The sequence below is a fragment of the Aptenodytes forsteri genome, unplaced genomic scaffold (genome assembly GCF_000699145.1).
Source record: "Aptenodytes forsteri isolate BGI_AS27 unplaced genomic scaffold, ASM69914v1 Scaffold82, whole genome shotgun sequence".
NCBI lineage: Eukaryota > Metazoa > Chordata > Aves > Sphenisciformes > Spheniscidae > Aptenodytes > Aptenodytes forsteri.
In genome coordinates this window covers 2,806,034-2,830,399 of record NW_008795490.1, presented here as the reverse complement: position 1 = coordinate 2,830,399, position 24,366 = coordinate 2,806,034, and the positions used below count along the sequence as shown (strand labels likewise).

The 24,366-nt window shown below is 38.1% G+C and overlaps 1 protein-coding gene across 1 annotated transcript in view; it reads left to right on the top strand.

Annotated features, from left to right (window-relative positions):
* The window catches only part of SYNE1 (spectrin repeat containing nuclear envelope protein 1), a 284,071-nt gene that overhangs the window by 155,841 nt on the left and 103,864 nt on the right, over positions 1-24,366 (top strand). Inside the window, exons 80-90 of the mRNA XM_019472625.1 lie at positions 1,643-1,808; positions 2,399-2,554; positions 2,768-2,920; positions 5,364-5,546; positions 7,072-7,209; positions 8,557-8,742; positions 11,262-11,384; positions 13,513-13,695; positions 14,973-15,116; positions 18,550-18,744; positions 19,818-19,958. Coding sequence (XP_019328170.1) covers positions 1,643-1,808; positions 2,399-2,554; positions 2,768-2,920; positions 5,364-5,546; positions 7,072-7,209; positions 8,557-8,742; positions 11,262-11,384; positions 13,513-13,695; positions 14,973-15,116; positions 18,550-18,744; positions 19,818-19,958 — 1,768 coding nt within the window. The remainder of the gene's footprint in view (positions 1-1,642; positions 1,809-2,398; positions 2,555-2,767; positions 2,921-5,363; positions 5,547-7,071; positions 7,210-8,556; positions 8,743-11,261; positions 11,385-13,512; positions 13,696-14,972; positions 15,117-18,549; positions 18,745-19,817; positions 19,959-24,366) is intronic.

Sequence of the window (24,366 nt, the reverse complement as noted above, 5' to 3'; positions counted from 1 at the left end):
AATAACAATACTCAAAGCAAGTGATGCACAGTACAATTGCTCACCACCCACCGCCTGATGCCCAGCCAGTCCCCGAGCAGCGGCCCCCCCGGCCAGCTTTCCCCAGTTTATGTACTGAGCATGACGTCACATGGTATGGAATGTCCCTTGGGCCAGTTTGGCTGTGCCCCCTCCCAGCTTCTTGTGCACCTCCAGCCTTCTCAGTTGGTAGAGCATGGGAAGCTGAAAAGTCCTTGGCTAGTGTAAGCATTACCTAGCAACAACTAAAACATGGGTGCGTTATCAACTTTGTTCTCATCCTACATCCAAAACACAGCATTGTACCAGCTACTAGGAAGGAAATTAACTCTATCCCTGCCGAAACCAGGACAGTACTCTAAGTTTAGATTAGTTTATCACTTTTTTCCCCCCTGTTGGAAGCACTTAGGTACCAAAAGTAGGTATCCTATGAAATTTACAGGGGAATTTAGTGCATACGCAAACGAAACTATCTTAACATTTCACCCTGTGGTTATATGAATGTTTATCTAAATCCATAATGTTTCCCTGTCCTGTATAAAACAGGAAGTTTTATGGCTAATTTTCAGGACTCATATCCACCTCACAGCTGCACTAAGATGCCACTAACTGGATCTCCACAGTGGGAAGAGGGAGAGAGGCAGAGAATGAAAAAACTGTAAACCCTGCACCTAGCCTGTCCAAAGTTCGTTGTGTGCATGCATAACTGATTACAGCAGAATAGCAATCCCTGTAGAATATGTGTAGATATTAGCACTTTTGTAATTCCATTCTTCCCTTAGAATTGGTTTCTAAGAAATAGGGTCCGTGATGATCTCATGCTCATGTAAATAAGGCATGATTCAGCTATGAAAAGTTATACAAACACAAATCAAATATGGGAATATCAGAGTAAGATCCATGTCACATGCATAGGAGCTAAGTAGTCCTGTAGATCTTTCACAGAGCTGTCATCTGAAAAAGATTCTATTTTTTACAGAGATCTAAGTTCCTGAGGAAAGTGCAGAAATTCTGTCTTAGTGGAAGTGTGGAGATAGGTTGCTGGATCAAAAACGGTGTTCAGATGTTTGATCCATGCCTTAGCCTAGGTATCCTGCCAATGCAAATTCCTTCAATAGGGGTGGAATTTATCTCACGTTATTTTAGATTATAGATATCCGCATCTGAACTGGTAAATTCTCGCTCTCTAATTAGTGGAGAGCAATAGACAGGTCTAAGATGCAGTTTTTCTGACCTATTTTCGAAGGGTTTTTTAGAATGATAATGAGTCATCCTAAATCATGCCCTAGAATTGCCTGTTTCCTCCACTGACAATAAGGGCAGTTTGTGGTGATGAGCTCAGATGTAGGTGTCTGTATTGTAAACATTTGCATTTCTCCAAAAGAATGGTATGCTCCATGTCAAAATACATAAAACAGCTAATTAAAAGGAATGAACTGAAGAATGAACAGGAGAAATTTAACTGTGCTGCTTTAGTAGTCTGTTGCAACACTGCCCCACTCTTTATTACTCTGGATGTGGGGCTGTCAATCATTATCTTTATTATTCAATATTTTTGGCAAAGCAATGTTTTTAGACATTGCTTAATTCTTCACAAATAGTTATTGTTTCTTTGTTTCTGAAGTATGCAACAGAAAGTGAAAAAAGGTGTGAAGATGGTGAAACAGGAGCTGAAGGAGCGTGAGGAGGTTGAAGCAGAGATTAATATCGTGAAGTCCTGGATCCAGGAAACAAAAGAATACTTATTAAGCCCTGATGTAGAAGTGGATACTCAACTTCAGGAGTTGCAGGTATATCAAATTTGTCAATTTCTAAATTGCAATATTTTTCTTCATTGTAATCTGCTAGTGAGTGTTAATCAGTTCAAAAACACCACAAATTCAAATTAGACAATATTCATTAGTTTTTGAGTAAGCCACTAGACAAATTAATAAAGCATGAAGTAGCTGATGGGCTGTACTACCTTATTTTAAAGATATTTAAGATATATTTAAGTACTAGCATGTTTAGTAATTTTTCTCCTCTCATCTAAAATATGGGGGAACTATAGAATGTGAACGGACAGAATGTGACATTTCTTTTCTGTCTCAGCAGTTTGGGGTGGGGAGGGAAGCAACAAAATAAAATAAACTCACTTCACTGGAGGTGCTGAAAACTTGGCATTTTCTATATACATGTGGTCACGCAGGAACAGAGAACTGGACAGATAGGCATAAACGAGCATCCAGGGAATCCCAAGATACAATTCTATTTAATTAACTAATTAAAAATTTGAAAGCAGTTAGCTTTGTTGTGAGCTGCATGTAATGTCTGCATTTGCTAAGTTTACACAGACAAGTTTTTCCTATTGTTCTTAACAATACTGTTTTTCTGTCATTAGTCTCTCCTTGGTGAAGTAACGACTCATCGCCAGGCTGTTGAAAAAATGGCGGAACAACAACAGAATAAGTACTTGGGGCTTTATACCATTTTGCCTTCTGAACTCTCTCTTCACTTAGCAGAAGTTGGGCTGGCCCTTGTAACTGTACAAGATCAGGTAAAGCATAGTAGATAAATGCATTACAGATCTATAGCCCTTCTTTAGACTTTATAACTTAGTGAAATACAGCATCCAAGTGTGGTCAAACTATGACAACGTAGAGTAGTTTCATTACCTTCTTCCTTTAAATGAAAGTAAGTTAAATGAAGGTTAATTTCCTTTCAGGAGCAGCGATTTCTGGTTACTGAATTTAATTCTTATTGTTGACAGATTCAAACCAAAGAAAGAGAAACTCAGCAGATCAAAACATTGAATCAAGAGTTTGGTCAGAAAATCCAGGGGATAGCAAATGAACTAAATGCTATTCTTTCCAATCTGAAAAAGAAAACAAATGATATAGCACAAGCTAAACTTGAACAAAAGGTAAGACGAGGCTTCCCTTATTTGGTTACACCATAAATTCTTCTGAATTAGGACATTCACTTCATACCGAAGTTGTATTTGTGAAGACTTGCATGACACATTTTTTAATGTGGTTCAACAGAAGAATGGACAGAGATAAGGGTTGACTGATGAGATTTTTTTTTTAATTACATTCTTTGCAAACTAGCCCATACAGGGACTTGAGTGAGTAACAGAACTTGGAGGAAGTAGCTGAGAGTAAAAGCAAGTCAGATGGACAAAGCTATACTGCTCCCTCTAAATAATGAGTATGACTGCAATCTGGGAAAGCCTAAGAGGCTCCCCAGCTGCTCCTTGTCCTGGTCTGTACTGAAAAGACCTTTTTTTTTTTTACAGTACACCCTTACTTGTGATAAATAGAATTTTATTTAGCCAGTAGTGCATTTCATATCATTTGGTGCAATAATTTGGTGCAATAATGAGGTAAAGTACTACTGGTGTGGTTAAGGGTAATGCAAAGGACTCTTGATTCTTTTTGTAGGTTTTCTTACTCTTAGGTATGGTCTGTACTGAAAAGACCTTTTTTTTTTTTACAGTACACCCTTACTTGTGATAAATAGAATTTTATTTAGCCAGTAGTGCATTTCATATCATTTGGTGCAATAATTTGGTGCAATAATGAGGTAAAGTACTACTGGTGTGGTTAAGGGTAATGCAAAGGACTCTTGATTCTTTTTGTAGGTTTTCTTACTCTTAGGTATGTACCACACTCATCTGTACTGGGTTGTAATGGCCAAATTAGGATTATCATATGAGAGTAGGGGATTGGGGGGGGGGGGGGGGAGATGGGGGAAGGGTTGGTTGAGGGTGGTTTGTTTGGGTTTTTTTGGTTGGTTTGTTGTTTTAACTAGTCAAGGATAAACTTGACCAAGTTACTGTCTGAAAGTAAGCAAAGCATACCAAATAGGAGAAGATTTGGCATGTCTGGTACGTAAAAAATTACCTGTTTATTTTCATGAGTTGCTCTCAGTATGCTCCAAAGTACCATTTGCTTTGCAGGAGGTGTCACTGAAATATATTGCTTTAAAATTGGCGTATCTCCTTGATCTCAGTGATTAAACAGAAAGCCAGTGAAATGTGCTTTCCCATGTTACATAGATGAAAAATCTTGTCACTGGAGATTTAGTAAAGTTCCCTCAACTGCATTTATGTCAGCACTCAGCTGATACTCCTGAAATTGGATTGGCTTTGATTACAGCAGCAAATATTTTTATATGAACATTGATTGTGAAAAATAAAATAAAAATCTGTTTTAAATCCGTGTGACCCCAGTCAAATGGATCCTTCCCTCGCTTTTAAACAGCATATAAATTCTGCATCATTTCTATAGTAGAGACATTTATTTATGCCTGCCTGAAATATGTCTTTGTATTTAGATGAATAGTTCAACATCTGTCTTTATGTCTACATGTAGACAGTTTATGTCACTAAGTCATGCTACTGTTCATGGAATAATATTTGTTTATCATAATGGTTGATCATAACTTACACTCTAAGGTGTGTCTGCCAGAACAGCCCTAACCTGAAGAGCTTGAAGTACCTTCTTGAAGCACCGGTAGCTAAAGCAGTGTTCTGAATCAATTTTTGTCTGATGACTGCAATTTATATTTCTAAAAATAATTGTAAAGGGGCTAGAGTGTTTGATGAGACTTATTTTATTTATATTACAAAAACAATGAATCATTAACTCCTTAGGTACAAAAACAAAATACAAAAAAACCCCAATACCCCCTCCCCAAGAAACTGTAGCCCATAAGAGTCTTATCAATCTATGAGAGACATAGAAAACCTTTTAGGTTTCCTTTTTAAACTTTTCAGAAACTTTGTAACTATGGTAAGAAAAATTGATTTTAAAATCTGTTTCTATTGAAACAGTCTAGCATGATCCAGACTGCCCCTGTGTCAAGATCAAGCTATAAAAATGCAAGTTTCAAATGAAAATGAAAGCTTTTATAATGCATTAACGAGTAATTACATATTTCTAAGTTTGTAAGGGTATATTTTAAGACAGCAACAAAACAAAACCCCTTTCCAATAAATACAAATCCTTGTCATGGCAATGTGTGCTGACTATTAATTTCAAAAACAAATGCAGAAAGATGGCCAAGAACAGTTAATGTCACTCTGAAGTGACTCAGTCTTTTGCTATGGTAGGGAAAATGATTATCCATTTCAGCCAGGAAGTCAGAGAAGAAAGAGCAATAGCACACATTTAAGAGATGACCAAACATCCTGCTGTTCTACCTTCCTGCTTAGACAAGCATTGTTGGTTTCCAGCCAGAATAAAAATGGAACAAACTATGGAGACTTTGGACAGAGTATAAAAGTTGCAAGTTGGGCTAGAAATAATCAACCAGAAAGCTAACACTTCCTGGATCACTGATTTTCTTGTTTTTCTGTCTAGATCCTCGGTGAAGAGTTGGACAGCTGCAATATAAAGCTGTTGGAATTAGATGCATCAGTCCAGGACTTTGCAGAGCAGAACGTACCGCTGGCTAAGCAGCTGGCTAACAGGATAGGGAAACTCACTGCATTGCACCAACAGACCATACGGCAGGCTGAGTACAGAGCAGCCAAGCTCAGTCAGGTATGATCTCAAATCCTTTCTGCTGTTTCCTTTTGGAAGCAGAAGGAGCATGCAAACTTCTCATTTATTTTCCTGTAGTTATGCAAGAAGGGGCATTCCTTGGCACATCTGTCTATTATTAGTCAGGGCTTGCATCACACCTCAAAGAGAGGCACAGGCGGGTCAGATCAGCAGGGTGGAATAATTCTGTGATGCTGCTTTAACATCCTCTTCCATGAATCATCTGCTGGTTGGTTCCTCTGGTGCCCTGAAAAGATTATAGACCTTCCCACAAAGAGTAGCATGCCAGGAAATACTATCTCATCGTACTTTTCAGGGCCTCTGTCTTATCACTGTTACCTATATTTGCAGCATTACCAAAAAAAAAAAAAAAAATTGTTTTGCTCTAGTCACAATCTATAGAGGGTGAATATAATTTGTAGATTCAATAGAAAAGCCTAGATACAATGGCTCTGATAATGCATAATGTTTATGCAACATTTCAGCATTCATAAAGATGCTTCCTCTACGGTTCAAAGTCCCTGAAACTCTTTCTTATGTATTTTTTTGCTAATTGTTGTTATCCCAAAAAAGTCTAGCTAAAAACAAAGAAGTGGATTTTCTATTGTTCTGCCATCAATACCCTGAGAAATTATGAGTTCTTTTCTTCATGCATAAAGAAGCTTCTGTAAGGCTTGAAAAAGATAACTATTTCATGATATTCTTTTCAGTTTCCTCTGAAAAATTGTTTTTAAAAAGACATAGAAAATTACTGTCAAAGTAAGAGTTCAGTCAAAGGTACTTGGCGAAGGGATTTAGCCGTTAGGATATTTTTGTTCAGCACCGAGAAATCCACTTCCTATCACAAAAAAATGATAGGTAAGGCAAACTGCATGCAAATACAGTCCAGTCACCTAGGATTTGATCCATCCTTCATACAGGACAAATGCATGAAAATCAGTGAAATTATTCCTGCTAAGTGAGAAGAAAATTGGAACTAGAGTACTTTGCTAAATAGAAATTGGATGAATCGGAAAGCAGAGGTTTTGTCCTGTATTTTGAAATAAATGCAACATTTCTCTTTTTGGAAATATGACAGGCTGAGTGGACAAAGCAGGTCTCAAAAAAAGGTGATTTGGGGGATGACACAGAAAGAGACAAAGAAAAAAAAGGAATGACATAAAGGAGGCTTGCAGTGAGCCACAAACTGAGCAAGAAGGTATTTTGGAACTTACGTGTGAGGCCGAAATATGTGCAGGAAGTGTACCTTCTAGGGATATATTTGAACATCAATGCACTCTCCCAGTGTGACCGATATTTTTATAGTGCCATTTTTTCCCTGAAATAGGTATGCTTGTTACTAGAAGCAGACCTATTTTAACTCCGTAAATACAGAAGTAATTTAATTATATTCAACAGTAAGGAAAAGTTGTTAAAACGATCCCCAAGTTAAAAACAGTAAATGAAATAAAATCAATTTTATCATTCTCTAAGAACTGTACAGAATTATGTTTTAGGCTTAAGTGGATTTTTCTTTTATATCCAGGCTGCTTCACACTTGGAAGAATACAATGAGATGCTGGAGTTCATATTGAAATGGATTGAAAAAGCAAATATCCTAGTGCACGGTAGTATAACATGGAATTCTTCTTCTCAGCTTCGTGATCAGTTTAAAGCCTACCAGGTGATTATATGAGCTATAAAATTTAAAGGGCAGTGTATAAAAGAAGTTACTTTCTAAGCAGTGAAGTCTTATTTCCTACACCTTTTTTGCCTCCTTTCCTTGAGGAAAAAAAGTTTTAAAATGCTAGGGTTTTTTGACCTAGGTCTTAAAGATGATTAACTTGTTTTGGACTATTGTTTTGAAGACCAAAATTAAGATATATTGTTGAATAAAACTATGTGATTCAAACTTGATCTCCATGTTTACTCAAGTACATTGGCTTCATAGCAGCTTTTGATTGAACAGTGTGTCTATACACTGTGATTCTACACACTGAGTACCACATTGCAGCTAATAGTCCTCTAAAATTTTAGTTAACCAAAGACGATTTTCAGTTTGGGTTGTTTTTTTTTTTTCTTTCTCCTTTACACTAAATGGGAATAGCCTTTGTTCTCATCTGATGAGTTTCACACCAAATGTTCTCAGATGGATACCCAATGAATGAGTTTCTTCCAGTTGCTTCCTGAACACCTCGCATCAGAGTGATTTGCTGTCCCTGTGACAGTGCAATTTGTTGTGTGTGTCTGTGGAATGTGTAAGTGTGGGATCAGTGGAGCAGTTTGATAAGGTTCAAGCTTGCCCCATGTTACATGAGCATGTGAAACAAATCAAAGCATCATAAGATGATCATGTCTCGCTAATGCCAAAATAAGACTGCATTGATTATGGTTTTTTATATATACATTAGTTAACTGTCAGCTGCATTCACTTACACTGGGGCGATGTAGTATGTTACACTTTCTTATTCTGAATAGGAACCTCCAGGCAATTTATCCTGAGGATAGCTGGGAGATAGCATTTCTGGTTTGTTTTTGCTATGGCTTTTTCCCTGGTTCAAAAGTTGATGAGAATATAGGCTTAACCAATGCCATCCCACAGAACGCTTTGGTAGCCATTTTTAGGCAGCATTAATGACTACTGCCCTGCTATAACACTACACCCAAGTGCTTTCTGCTGCTTCCTATTAGGTACATCAGGCTTCCAGAACAAATCCTATCCATAGATTGTGTATATTATATTTTTACAGGCAAGTGTGTATAGCAAAACACTAAAATGAATGTGTTGGTAAGTACAGCTTCTGAAGCTTCATGAACTACTCTCTTGTTTCCCAGTCTCCATAGGCTGAAGCACTTCAGCATACACTCAGAATTAAGCATATTGCCTAAGCCTTACAGGAAATCAGTAGAACTTAATCATATGCTTACAGACGTGTACAAATTGAGGAATTTTCAGAACAGGAATATACTTAAAGATGTGTTTAATCTGAAGCTCAACTCTGGCATTCAGTTTGTTCATATCTCCATCTAGACTATGCTTGATGAGTCAGGAGAGATTCATGGTGATCTCGAGGCCATGAGTGAGAGGATTGAGTATCTGGCAAGTGTATACTGTACTGAAAGAATGTCGCAGCAAGTGCTGGAACTGGGGCGGCGGACAGAAGAATTACAGCAAGTTATCAAAGTGAGGCTGCCAAATCTCCAAGATGCTGCCAAGGTATATGAAAGCAGTTTTTCTCTCACTGGCTGACAGTTAGGGTGGTGTGTGCATTATGTTTCTGAGACTGTTAGCAGTGCAGATTATCTGTGGCCTATAAAGGGCATGATTGTGTTGTGTAAAGTTGGATGTCTTGCACCGTTTGAGATACTGCCTTCAGCTGCTGTTCCAAATGGGGACAAGATTCCTGCAGGTCCTGTCATATCTGCTCATTCTGGATGGATGTGTTTGGGATCATGGTGTGTCTCAAACGGCACTGAGCACCTATGTTTAGATACTTGAAAAGTGTCTGTGTTGGCACTTATAGTGTGCCATTTCCTTTATTTTTCTCTTGAAAGATATCTAAAGCCTGCTATCTATTAAATTCAGATCAGTACTGGCCCAGACCAGGATTCCATAATGTAAGATCTACCTCTACAAGGGAGTGCAATGAAAAGAGTCAACATGCTTTTTCATGTCCCTGACATTTCTGTGCAGCTCTTCCATATAGGTTTATTGTTAATGTAAATTTGTGTTATGCCTATGCAATGCCTGAGGGCATGGTAAACTGATATAAGACACAGGGAAAAGCACAGAAGTCTTTTCTACTTGCTCTTACCTTCAGGGCAAGAAATTCTAACTTTTTTTTTTTTTTTTAAATTGTGACAATAATTCAGGAATATTGGAATCGTATAATTAATATATCAGGTATATAATACCTAATAATGGTATATATTAGTATATTTATAGGGGTTCTTCTGCTGTCACCTGCTACAGTTGCACGCTACTACATAGGAAAATACCTAAAGGCAACTAAGAGGATATGCTATCACCAGTCATTAGGACAATCGCAGCTAAGGTCCTCCACATTTGACTCTTATTTGTGGGACATAGCAGAAATTCTGCAGCTGCAGCAACCATAACAGTGTAACAGAGAGGTTTTGAAGACTTCTTTCCATTACAAAAGCACAAATCAGTAAACCACAGTTTATGAGCTGAAGGCTTTTATTTTTTCTTTTTTTTTTTTTTTATTTTTCATGGAACATACCAAAGATTTGCATACAAGTAAGCATAGTAGAAATAAAACTTACTAGCTTGAGTTCTCAGAGAAATACTGGAACAATTGAATAAACTATTTGTAAATTCTTATAAGAAAACATGGAGATGAATAGAAGTCAACATAGATTTATGAAGAAAAATCATATCAAAACTGTCTGATTTAATGTGAAAGTAATAGGTTTTGTAAATAAATGTACAGCGTGTCATATATCTTGACTTTAATAATGTTTCACATGGTATTGTTATTAACAAAGTTAATAAGCTTATTTAGTTGAAAATACAATAGGTAGGTGTAAAGCTGGCTAGAAAACTTACTTGGTGTGTAATTATCAGTGGTTCACAGCCCAAAAGGATGGATACATCAAGTAGGGTTTTGTAGGGTTCTCCCCTGGTTCTGGTACTATTCAATATTTTCATTAATGAGTTGGATGGTGGTTTAGAGATCATGGCTTTTGGGATGCTTAGACAACACCAAATGCACAGGGACTACCTGAAAAAAATTAGGCTGCTATTCAACAGGGACAGAGGCAAATTGTTACGTTTAGACAGGAAGAACCAGGCATGTGTGTATCTGAATGAGGAAGTACTGGCTTGAGGCACCCTGTTGAAAGGTCTTAAGTTTAATGGTGCGGATCATGGAAAAATGATTGAACAATGTCACATCACTGTAAAAAATCCAAACACCGTGCAGAGAAAATCAAATATATAATTGTAAGGTATGTGCAGTAATCCTTTTGTTCTACCTATTGGTCACTAGCGAGGTTTCAGCTGTGTCCAGTTTTGCACTTGAAGAAAGATGTGGACCGACTGGAGAAAGAATAGAGGATAGTGATGATTGTGATATGTGTATAAATTTGTAGAAAAGATGCATGAAAAAGGATTATCCTACCATATGATGTATTCAGAGAGAATAAAAATAATTTATTCTTCATGTCAGTTTTTACTGGGATAGTAAGTAGAGGATTGAAATTGCAACAAAAGATAACTTCATGTTAGACCATCAGAAAAAACTTTCTACAAAAAAAGAGTATTGAAACAGTGGAACATGTTGCCTGTAGAGGTAAGTGGGACTCCACTGCTAGTGGTCTTTAAGAACAGCCTGTATACCCCCAGCCTGTAAAGATAAGACAGTTATGTCCTGTCTTATTACAGGAAGATGACTAGAGGACATCTTGAGTTCCTTTCTAGGCCTCGAACTTTATGTAACTAGCTTTATAAAGTACATGCTGTATTTGAGATTGAGGAAGTACTTAAAATAACAACTCTGGCTTTGAGATCTCTTTTTCTAGACTGTCATATGACTGATATTTTTATCCAATGTTTTAAACACTTAAAATTCATTGTTAAAACTATGAATTAGTTTTGGCACTGTATATAAGGGACGTAACTACAAAATCCAGACAGATATATTTACAGTGATTTTTTTTTCTTTCTTTTTTTTTTTTTTTATTTATCCCTGAATCAAATCTGTTGTGTTACAGGACATGAAGAAATTTGAAGTTGAGCTGAGAGCCCTGCAGGCTGCTCTGGAGCAAGCCCAAGCCACACTGACCTCTCCAGAGCTCGGGCATTTGAGCTTGAAAGAGCAACTTTCTCACAGACAGGTAACAGGCCGGGACCTCAAAGTTAGCACTTGAGTAGTGTGAGCTTACACAAAGAATAATGAATGTTGGTGAGACTGATGGTGGTGTTTCTTCGGTGGGTCACACTTCGGTGTTTGAGAGTCTAGCCCCAAATTACTGCCAAGGGAATAAGGGATGGAACGGAAAAAATAATTCCCTCAAAGGGAATTGTTGAAGCATAATCCTTTATGAATCTGGTCTTAGGTTGGTGCAATTCTGAGAAATGTGCATCCAATCCAAGTTTAATGCATATTAATAATAATAATAATAAAGCTCAGTTCTTATCCAGTGCTTTTCATTAACAAGTTCTTAAAGTACTTCAAAAGGAAGTCTGAATTATTATCACCACTTTACAGATTGAGATACCATGAGACAGTGTGTTGCTGGCTCCCCTAACAGTCAATTGAGCAGCTAAGAGAAAATTCAGTTTTCCTTAAGCCCAGTTACTTTTTTGTATGTTTAGTTGAATTATCTCCATAAGATATTGCTGCTTTCTGTATTGCACTTGGCCTACTATAGAGATTTGTCAATTTGTTATTTTTGGTTTCAGCCTCATGACAAGAAAAATAACCCAAGTTATAGCTTTCTAAGTTGCTTAAGAAATGTTTTTTGCTGCAAGCTAATACAGAGATTTAACTGTCCTAGTCTGCCAGTGAAAACTAAATGTCAACAGGTCCACTTTAGGATTAAAATCTGCAGAAAAACATATGGATGAAAGATAAATTTGCAGAGCTTTCTCTGTTGATTAAAATTTGCGGTCTTTATTCCAAGGACTTGCAGCCAAATTTCAGAATATGGCATTGAAGAGTGTAAGTGAAACGCGTCACCCACTGTAAGAGTAAAGGAATGTGGAGCTTACACTGTTGTTTCTGTGTATTCTTTGTCCTGGCTCTAGCAGGTCTCACAGTATGACTATGTTTTGTACAGAAAGGGGCTGTAGCCCCTGCCCACCTGTTTCACCAGACCTGGGAGGGGGGGTTGGGTCTTGGAGAGTGCCTGGCTGGCATGCAGCCCCCAGGGTACCTCTGGGTGCCAGTTGCACAATAAAGGCACCCTTTGCCAGCAGTATGGGTCCTGCTAGAGGAGAGGCCTCGCCAGTGATGTCCGAGGAATAGGTCATTATACCAAATCTCTGGTTAGATTATCCACCATATGTCATGAAGGCACAGAAATAAAGAGCAAACCACAACCCTCTCATCAGTATGCCCTTCAGACCCACTTAGCTATCCTTCTGCATATGGTAAAGGAGAAGGGAGACACCAGTCTCTTTATCCCTGTTTGCCACATACATCATCTGATTTTTATCTGTTGAACTTAAAATCTTTTTCTGATGTGCTAAGGCCCTTTTCATCAACATTGCCTTTTTCTTTTTTTTAATTGTTTTTCTTTTCCTATCTGTGAATACATTAAACTCTCCAATGAAGATAAAAAGAATGCTGATCAAATCTATTCTCCAGTCATTGCACTTAGATCCTTCTCATGCATATGAACAGACAGCTTGAATGGACATTGTGAACAGAATAGAGACTATTAACAAAGGCATCCAGCATGTGATTATTCAAAGGAAAAGATTTCTGTGTAGCTGTGGGGTTTTTTTTCTGTTTGATCGCCTTTTGAATTTTAAGCAACATTTTCAGCCATGGTTTGTATTTTCAAAGAGAGGCTGTGAACACAATGGGATTCATTTGCTGGTTTGAAAATGTGCTTCTGTGTCTCAGCAGGAAGTTCCACTCGGATTAAAATATGTGTATACATAAATGACTCCTATGCTGCTTCGATTTGTGGATTTTGTAAAGATATTTTTTCAAATATGTTAACAGAAATATTTTTGTATTTAGACACATACAAATAGGCACTACTGTGCTCTTCAGTGAATTATTTTTGTTCTTATTATATGGGCTTTTTGCAAAACTAATATTTAAAAGAACGCTCATTTCAGAATGAGCAACTCCAGACAAAGTGTGTCCTGATTCTATTCAATTTAGAAAACAGATAATCAAATTTGTTGTTTGTTTTAGTGCTTGAACTCATCATTGTTTTTCTTTTGCTGCATCAAATGCTCTGGGAGTTCTGCAAAACTGGCTTATTGTGGCACTGACTTTGTTTCTAGCATCTGTTGTCTGAAATGGAGTCGCTGAAGCCAAAGGTTCATGCAGTACAAGTCTGTCAGAGTGCCCTGAGGATTCCTGAAGAGGTGGTCACCGGCCTGCCAATGTGCCACAATGCCCTCCGGCTCCAGGAGGAGGCCAGCCGCCTGCAGCACACTGCCATTCAGCAGTGCAACATCATGCAGGCCAGTGCAACTCCATCCCATCAATTACTCTGCGTAACTTGAACAGTGCCATACAAATTGTGATGAAAAAGGAGAATTTCATATCTCTGTACATCCCTCTTTTCCGTGTAGTACCATTAGGAAGTTCCCCTTTAAATTTCAGTCATTTCTGACTCCATGTTTTTGGGGGTTTTAACATTCATGATCATGTTCATTGTTGATTTACTCACCAGACTCTCATCTTGGTTCTCTCATTGATCTTGCTATGCTTTTTTGTAATGCTGTAAGGATTAACCGGAGAAATAGCTAATATACAATTGTGTGCAGGTTAATTTTATAATACCTATAATCTGTTAATGAAATTGATATATCATTATAACTTCAACTGCTTCTAATGATTGCATAAAAACTATCAAGTTAATTAAATAGCTTTCTAGGATAATTTTTTTTTCCTCTTTATTTAAAACTTAATATATATTTGCTTTCTGATTTTGGAGTCATTTAGCATCTATTAAATTTGCATTTTCAAGTTTTGCTAAATACCAGAAAACTAGGTTTTGTTTGTTTGAATTCATACCTGAACATGTAAAAGGTATTTCCAAAGAAGAAGAGAATAAGCTTTTCTTTCCTGCTATTTAGTGATAGAAAAATACATACTGAGCTAGGGTACAACTACAGATCTTCAAGTTAGATAACAGAAGAGACTTTCGATCATTAAGGATACTTAAGTACAAGAAAGGGTACTACGTCACACTGAAAAGTTTTAAAAACAGGTTAGACAAACTGCTGGTGAATCTATGATAGAAAGAACTGATACCACACTGGTAGGATAATGGTCTGAATCAATCTTCATAATCCTCTCCCAATTGTATTTTTCTGTAAAATCTAACTTTTTCATATAGTCTTTCCACTTCATAAATGGAGGCTTGAAGTGAAAAAGCAGATGAAAGTGCTTTATAGTAAAACCATGAGACTAGGCAATGCTATTTTTGGTGGGTATGTTTGGTGCAGATACTTGTTGGAAGCAGAAGTTCTAGCTCCTTATACTGGATATCTAAAAGATCATGTGATGTGAACTGTTTTTTGGAAATAGTTAATAAATGAAACCATTGAATTAACTGCAGTTCACAATATTTCTGAATGGACTTTTTCCTGACTATATTCCTGCTTTGCTTATCCAGACACGAGTGCCAGATAGATGTAAGTTTGCTCCACTTCAGAAGGGAGATCAGTCATGCTTGGACTAAGCAAATACTTATTTTTCATGTAGACAGTATTTTTTTTTTTCCCCTCTCTAGGAAGCAGTGGTTCAGTATGAGCAATATGAGCAAGAAATGAAACATTTACAGCAAATGATGGAGAGCGCCCATCATGAGATCCAAGACAAGCCAATAGCAACCGGCAACATCCAGGAACTCCAGGTCCAGATTTCGCGTCATGAGGTAGGAGAGCCAAAATGCAACAACATGGGCTCAATGGCAGCTGATTGACCCAAAAAGCTTTTCCTAAGCAATGGTCATAAATTAGCTGAGTAGCTTTTCAGACTTGCTCAAGGCTAGTTGAGCAGATAGACTTAATGCCAGATAGGAAACTCGCGCTGTTGGTACAGTGTGGAGTATTCATTTGTTTATTCAGTTAGATGGGTCCTAATCTCCAGGCAACATTATGAAAAGCGAAAGCATTGTGTAATTAAGGGACGGTTAACATAGGTACTTGACTGAGGAGTGTCCCAGAATTCAGTATTGAGCAGTTAGTCAGGTGATCACTGCTAGTTAAGTGATCCTTTTATATATATCTATACATATATCTCCTAAGTACTTACTTCCATCCCAGTAATGTTCTGTAAAAGAACACCAAGGGACTTGAATCACATGAAACCACAGTAGATTTGGAGGAAAACACTGCAATGTTCACTCCAAAGGCTTCTTTTAAAGTCATTGTTGGGAAGAGTTTTGTCCTGTGGAGTTACAGGCGGTGCCCTCAAACCCATTGATCGTCAGCTCCCGAATGAGTTGGGATAGTCTCGGTGTAGCCTTCTGGCTGTGCTGGCATGGGAGCTCCTGAGCCCCTTTCCCCTTCCCCTGTCTGTTGTGCATTTCTTGGGACAGAAATGCACCATTGAACTCTGTGTGTCACTTCTGGCACCAGATGGCACCATTTCTTTACCTTTGAATTAAAAGCTATCTGTGCTATTACACAATATAACCTAATGTTATATCTGTTGCTCATTTTCTATCCAGTTGTTACAAAAGTTACTTAGGATAAATGCAGAGCAGTTTGCTTACACAAACACTTCTGGTTTTTTAGTACTGAATTAAAAATGCTACTATTCTCTATTCAAATGTTCTGGAACAGCAAATGCAGGAGAGTGACTGCAGCGATACAGGGTAATATTGCTGGAGGAAGGAATGATGCTGCAGGGAGGAAGGAATTAAAAATGGAGCAGCTTGAAGTTTCATCTGCATTTGAACGAGTTCAGTAGCTAGGAGTCCTTCTAAAAGTCTGCAGAAAGACAGCAGCTTTACTCTGTTGCACATGTTGGGATCAACCAGAGTGGACAGGTTTCATACTTGCAAGCTTTCCACGTTTAGGGGTAAGGATTTTTGAAAGGCTGAGATATGCATCTTTTTGGTTCATATTTTGTCTGCTAAATACCTGTGGAAAAGCATAGCATAAAGGGGATATATTGAACCCTATATTATTATACTACTTCAAAAGGCAAGTCTGTCAAGATGCTTGTTACGTGTGTTACTAATTTAAGAAAACATCAGTTACCAGATTTCCTATTGAAGCCTGCATGAACAAGAACTTAAAGGGACATTTGTAGTAGCTATATTTAGAATTAAAATAAGAGGAAGAAAGTAGAAGGAAAGTACACCCTGATTTGTAGGAAGCTTGTATTACCATGCATGTATGTAACTAGTTACACTCTGGAACTATGTTTACTGAACCGTGTTTCTTTAGACTTTCAGATAAGAATGTGGGCAAGTATCTCCATACTTGTGAATGATTTTAATGGATAATGCAGTACCTCATAGGACATTGCTTTTATAAGTTGCTTTATTTTTTTCACAATCACATTTTTGCCTCCTTTTCTTTTTCTTTGTTTTCAGTTGGGAGAGGTATGTTAGATACTCAGTGTATTGGACATTAAGGCCACAAATGTTATTGCATCTCAGTAATATTGATGGACTTAAGTGAGTATATTGAATGACAATAGTTTCCCACTGAGCCCCAGAGATGTCATTCATTGAGCATTAGTGAATGACTGATACTTGCCAAACAGAGCAGATAACTATTCCAGCTGCTAGACATTAAAGTTATGGCTCGATGTGATTGCAGTTTGGTTTTCGATTGATCTAGTTGATGTTTTATACTCAAGACTTTGCTGAGTCTCCACGGTAAGCCTTGGAGCTCCAAGAGAGCTCCTTTTGTTGCTAATATAACAGACAGTGACCAGGTACCACTGAAACCCAGGCAGTAAAGCATCATCCTCAGCCTTTGTGCTGCTTCCATTTCTAACTCTATATTTCTCACTATGACTGTTCTGCACTGTGATTTTGAGCAAATGGTTTCCAGAAAATGTTATAAAACCAAAAAAATCTTTTAATTTTACCAGCCTGAAGCAGTGATCTTATTTACTTTTTAAAAGATATTGTAATTATTATCTTATTATACCTACTAGATCTTGCAACTTCTGTTGCTGTTTTTCCTTGAAAGCTTGTGTTTGTTGAAGAAATAAAAGCAGATATAAAAATAAGCAGAAATATATATTTGAATGAATAATCACTGGTTTAGCAGGCAAGCTTATACAGATGTCGTTTTCACTTCATAGATGAAAATTCTTTCATGTTACTGAGCCTCTAGGAAGACAGGAACAATAGCTTTGGCAGAAATGTCAAAATCTTCCACCATTTTTTAAGTATATTAATTGAAATCTTTGAAACTGGACACTGACCCGGGCAGCAGTACAGGGTAGGAGAGAAGACAAGTCAGTTTCTAAGACTACTCATTTCCATCTTTCTCCTCTGACCAAACTTAAACTTATGATGGTGTTTGACCATGCAGATAGACCATTTCATAGCCATAAAAACCGATATTTTAAGATACACTCTGCTTTAGGCCAGATTCCCTAGCTCTTTTTAAAGAAAGTTAGTACTGTGTGCAGCTCAGCTTTTAATTCTGAAGACTTACACAAAACCAAAACAAGATTAAAATACAGCTTATCCAAACACTGGCAAAAAGCGTTCCAGTCCGCATTCGATCTTATTATGTGACTGATTGTTCATATCACATTTGATCTTGTTAGACCCTGTGAGTTATTGTTTTAACAATTCATTCTTTCTGACGAGAGCTGAATGGGGCATTTTTTACAGCTGTGGTTACCACATGACCTCATTTCCATGGCATGCACTATGCGGAGAAGCTTCATCTTTCTCAGAGAAATGGAAATAGAATAGGGGGAAAAAATACGACAGGAGGAGGGAGAGACATTCCCCTTTGCTGCAGTCTGAAGCTTATAAACTTTGTGTCAGGTTCAGGCTGGATGCAAGCGTGAGGTGTTCCTCCCTCCCTTCTGCAATTACCACGCACACAGAGCCTTTCGCGGCACTTTTCCGGTTTCGCGTCAAAGCTCTTGGCTCTGCAGTTCGGCTGTGCGGCCAGACGCAGCCTGACTTGTTCCCTCCACTATCAACATCCTGCTTGTCAGCTAGTGCGGCGGCTTATGCAGGGTTTCTGAGAGGCAGCGCTATGATGTTATTGGCTGGGCTTGGAGGGGAGAGCTTGCCTTCGCCACGGAAGCTGAAATGCTGCAGGTCCTGTGGCCTTTATTGGCTGCCTCTGCATTAGGGAAAAAAAAAAATGTTTCCTCAGGAGCTGGCTCAGAAGATCAAAGGATACCAGGAGCAAATTTCTTCTTTGAATTCGAAGTGCAAGATGCTGACAATGAAAGCAAAACATGCCACCATGCTGCTGACAGTGACAGAAGTGGAGGGGCTTTCAGAGGGAATGGAGGAGCTGGATTCAGACCTGCTCCCAGCACACCCCGCTCATCCCTCGGTGGTTATGGTAAGGAAAGCATTGGTCTCAGTACTGTTTATCTGAGCTGCTTGCTTTTGCATCGTTGCAACACTCCTGTGTAGCAAATTGCCGCAGCTCACATCTACATTTTGAAATGGCTGGAGTGTGGCAAACCAAACAAGCTGCAGCTTCCCCTTACTGTATTTTGCTTTATATGGGTTTTAAAGACTTGTTGGTAAAGGATGAAGTTACTTAACAGACAAATACCAGTTGAAGTTGTCTGTAATAAGATGCAAATACAGTGCTTTTTCGTAGCTGTCAGCATGCAAAAGCAAATGCTAAGAAACTACTGAATTGCAGGAATAAGGTAAAACCAGAATAAATATTATTTCATAACATGTTGTAGTGTATAGGTTTTACACACCATATTTTTAAAGCTCTTGTCTTAAAATGTTGATGTGATAATTGATAGTATGCTGCTATATTCTCAGATGAGTGTGTTGGAAGTGAAAGCTGGCTAAGTACTGCCATAGGCCTCATGTTTGAATTACTCTGCTTTTGTTTGTTTCTAATTGGGTCTCATTACAAACATACTGCTGATGCTATTGGGATTTTTGTCTGAGTGAAAATAGAGTGCGGATTTCAGGATTTATCACTGTATAACAGCATTGGGGAAGCAAGAAAAATACATTGCTGCTGGACTGTGTGTATTTTATATTCAAAGTCTATTCCTTGTTGTTCTAACCAGGCCTGGATACTGAAGCCAATGCTGCATTATTCTGTAGCTCTCCATAGTATTTCCATATGCAGCAGTGATTGTATTAGAAGACATTTAGGCAAACCCTAATTTGTTATTATTGAGTTGCTTGCTATACATTTTCTTTTAAATTTATTAGGGGTACAGGAGAGCATGTTTGTACTGAAGTATGACAAATAAATGAGACTATTAATTGAACCAGATGTTTAAGCTGGTAAAGGTAACAGTGTTAAGTATGACTAAATAACGTCATGGTAATTCTGGCCATGTGTTGTTTTTCTTGTTTTGATCTCAATCTAAGTCAAACTTAAGTTGAGGTAACTGATTTTCTTCCTGTGCTCTGGGGTTGCTTTTCCTGTGGCAGATGACTGCTGGTCGCTGTCACACGCTGCTCTCCCCTGTCACTGAGGAGTCTGGGGAGGAGGGAACCAACAGTGAGATTTCTTCTCCACCTGCCTGTCGCTCTCCCTCACCTGTGGCTAATACAGATGCTTCTGTTAACCAGGTACCTCCCTCTTGGCATTCATTCAGCTTTTATCTCAGAGACATGCATAGTTCCATTCCACAGGTGGTTTCTTTAATCCTCTGAAATAATATTTGTGTATAGCTCCAAGGATCTGAGGCTTAACCTCTGACCTAAGTGAACCTTCAGGTTCTAGTCCAAAATGGATACAAATATTGACTTCTGAGTTTAAAATGTATAAATTTGGTGTTACAGCTATTCACTACTTTTAAAAATAATTTTTAAGTGACAGTTACAAAGTTCTTCCATGTCACTACTATTTTCTGTTTATAAGCTAATTTTTATTTTCACAGTAGTACTCAATGGAATCTTGCATCCTGAGGAAAAAATGCAATTTTGTACTGCCCATAATAAAACATTGCATTATGTCCATATACATCTGTCTTGCGCTACCACTGGCATTGTAGCATTGAAGCCACAGTCTGGTATCTTCCACTTCAAACCATGTCAAGTATTAACTTTCATGTATTTTTTCATGTATTGTTCATTCCATACTTTCAGTGACAGTCTATTTTAATTGCTGATGAGGCAGATCAGTGAAATTGCTAAAGTTAGATTTTAAATCAAAACTGAGGACTCTGGCACTTCTAATAGGAACAAGTGTGTATCAGCGTTGATTAAAATGTGAGCAATGAACCAGCTCATTGAGCATCACGCACATGAAGACACACATAAAATGTTATGTTGCAGAAGCTTAGAAATGAGCCTTAGGAGCAGTCACCACCTCACTGCATTCATCATGTTGTGGGTTTTGTGGTTGGTTGGTTGTTTTTTCATTTGTGGCTGCTTCCAAAATTGACCACTGCAGATGTAAAGGGTAGAATGGTGTTGCATTGCATTGCTGAGTAGAAACAGAGAATTTTGAGCAAGTTGCCCACTAATTCCTTCCACTCATTTCAAAGATGCATATGGTGCTATAGAGGTTGCTAAATATAAATGATTCATTTTCATGAACTGACATAAGTAAGAATACTAAGGTAAGATAGTAAGAATGGTGACAAAATCTTCGTAATAATAAAGTTATAAAGTTACCTTCATAATAAAAAAGTTATGTAATGAATGAGAAGGATTTTTCTAGTGTTCTGTCATTTCAGATAATCAGAAATTTCCCAGTAAAGTATACTTACAGTAGAAAGCCAGCTATACATTTCAGCACAAAAATCTTATGGCAGTGTTAATCAGTGAAAGAGTTAAAGGAGCAAGAGCAGCTTGCTTGCTAAGAAACAAATTCAGTGTCAGTTCATTACATTTCTCTGAAAATGGAAAAAAAACAGATTAAGAGCTCAAATAATAAGGAAAAATCCAGTGAAGATGCTGTTGCACCATGAGCTGACACCAAAATACAAGTTTTAGAACCTGTGATTTGCAGGGCAAAATTGAACAAAAAGATTACATCTTTCATTTAGCAGAAGATCTTTGAAAAAGATAAAATCACTGGTGTTATAATAATCTAAAAAACTGACAGATGAAGGTTTCTTCAGTGTGGTTAATGTTGAAATGAACTGCACGTACTAAACAGTAAGCGGAAGAACATTCCAAAATGCAGTGGTTTACTTACAAAATGCTTATGTTCACACTCACATGAGATTAATAGTAAAGAAGCTATGAAACTGCCAGTGCTGATCATGATGAATGCCCAGAGAGACTTCAGGAAAGAAGGTTGGTTTAAAAAAAAAAATCTAGAGAATAGTGAACTAGGAGCTTAAAAGTAAGTTAAAAATATTTTGTATTCAGTAAAAGACTCAGCAAAACTAGTTTGGAAATTTATTTTTTTTAAAAAGTAACTAGTGTTAAGAGAAATAATTTCACACAGGAAGATCACCTGCAAAGTACCAGAAAAACATGTGAACAGGAAGTCTAGGAAGCAAAGAATTACATTAATCTAGTCTTTGGAAAAAAATTAAAAGCTCATATGAATTGGGGTGTTTTTGGGAGGCAAGGTTGGGTGTTACGACTGTCTTTAAATTCATCCCTAATAATCTATGTACAGTCTTTCATCAAGGTTTCCTAGCATCTCTTAATGGTGAAATGTGGCTTGTCTGAACTGAGACATCTATGCACTATTTTTACATTGCTAACAAGTAGTGAAAATATAAAACAAATGCCAAGTGCATATTAGTGGAAATATTGGTTCTATGTATTGAAATAGATTAAACCAAGACCATAAATACAAGGAAGTGACAGATCTAGCACTGTTTATAAATTAACAGTTTCCCAGGTTGGTTGTTTCGTACTGAAACTCCTTTAAAAACAACTGGGGGGGGGAGCGGGGAACAACTGTAAAAATGTTAACTTTTAAAAGGCTGAGGGTTTTCACAGTGTATAATATTTCAGCAATAGATAACAGTCCTTTAATGCAGTTTATTTTGATGTATAGCAAAATCAGGCATTTCATCTGTGCTGCAGTACTGACTGAGAATCCTCTGGGGCTAAAACTTCTCACGCTTACTCGAAGATAGAGTTGATTAAAACTGGGCATGTTCTTCTAAAACGTATTTTCCAGATGCATAATGCAGAGCAATTGAATTGAAAAAGCTGAAGTGTTGACACAAAGCCTTGGAGGTCACAGCTGATCCTGTGATTCAAGTCTTCAGCACTGGGTCACTGTTAAATGTCTTTCTATCTCTTTGTTCACAGCCTACTTAATCATCTTTCTCCTTCCTTATGAAAACTCATCAAGGGCGCAACAGCACTTGTTAAGTATCTTTTGAAATCTAAACGCACCCTTTGCTCCTACATCCTAACAACAAGGCTTGAGTACTTTTCATTGGCTAATTTTCAGAAAAGAGGGCATGAGATGTCAGGGCCTTTATAGGGGGAACAAAACCTGTTATGTGTAAAAACATCTGGATTCACACTATCAGCATTAAAGCCCTACCAAAAAGAAACTGCCATGTTGTTTACTCCAAAAAGTAGTGGGAAAGACAGGGAAAAAGGATTGTTTTCCCCTCTTTTAAAAGCAAGGCCTTTATTCTGGAAATGATGATTTAAGAAGTCTCAGAAGCACAGCTTTTCTCTTGGCCTTGAGAGAGGACTAGCTGAGGGCTGGAGAGTAGCTGCAGACAAGGCAAAATGAGAAGTTGCCTGCACTGATGCAATTTTTCACTGTGTCTTGGAAAGATCACTTGTGGTCAGAGTAAAAAATTCTGAAATTGCAGTAGTGAATGCTGTGCTAAGCTGTTACCTATTCCCTGTTGGCTCCTGGACATTGTAAACGCTTTCATCATTAAATTTTTCAAGTTTCCCAATTATTGCCTTTGAATAAATGGCATGACACTTTTGGACATCTTGATGTGCTGTCCATTGTTGGGTCTCCTGTTTCTCTGGAGAGACTGACTTTTTCAGGCATCCTCAGTAAAGATGTGTGATCGAGCTGTCTGTAAAATACACTCTTAGCTGCTGCCTCACCTTAAAAATATTGGTGGTGATCTGTGAGTAGCACCTTAATTGTTAAAATGTCCATACACAAAGCAGATAACCTGACAAGTCTCGTCATTCTTGAGGGAAGGACTGAAGAACCATATCTCTGCAGCTGCTGGGTGATGGGGTGTTTTCTGGGACAGGTGGGCATTCTGTGCTCCCTGGGTTTGGTCAGAAAGAGAGCCCAAGAGGTGACTGTGCCTGGGGAGTGACCTGGTTTCTATGCTCTTCCAGAGCTTGTTTGGTTTTGTTCGCATATGGTATTAGATAACATATTAAAATGACATTGGGAAATAAAGATTCTGCTCCAAATTGTGATCCTAATTATACTGTGAGCTCTGGTACCTCAGAAGTACTCTCGTTTAGTACCTAACTTTTATACACCTATACAGAATCAGAGAATGGTTGAGGTTAGAAGGGACCTCTGGAGGTCATCTGGTCCAACCCCCTTCTTCAAGCTGAGCCACATACAGCAGGTTGTCCATGACTATATCCAGGTGGCTTTTGAATATCTCCAAAGATGGAGACTCCACAACCTCCTGGGGCAACTTGTCCCAGTGCTCAGTCACCCTCACAGTAAAAAAGTGTTTCCTGATGTTCAGAGGGAACCTCTGTGCTTCAGTTTGTGCCTATTGTCTCTTGTCCTGTCACTGGGCACCACTGAAAAGAGCCTCTATCTTCTTTGCACCCTCCCTTCAGGTATTTATACACATTTATACTCTTACATCTGCAGTAGAGTAAATGGTCTGTGGTCTATTTGGTAGACACAGCTCTGTAAGCTGTCAAGTGAAAGGCATTTAGTTTTCTCTCAGTCACATGGCTCGACATGCTGAATTTTCCTCCCCATCATACAGGGTCAGGAAAGAAGTATCCATCGTATTTGAGGAGTTGTGGCAGTCCGGTAAAGTTCCCACTGACTGGAAAAGGGGAAACATAACCCCCATTTTTAAAAAGGGAAAAAAGGAAGACC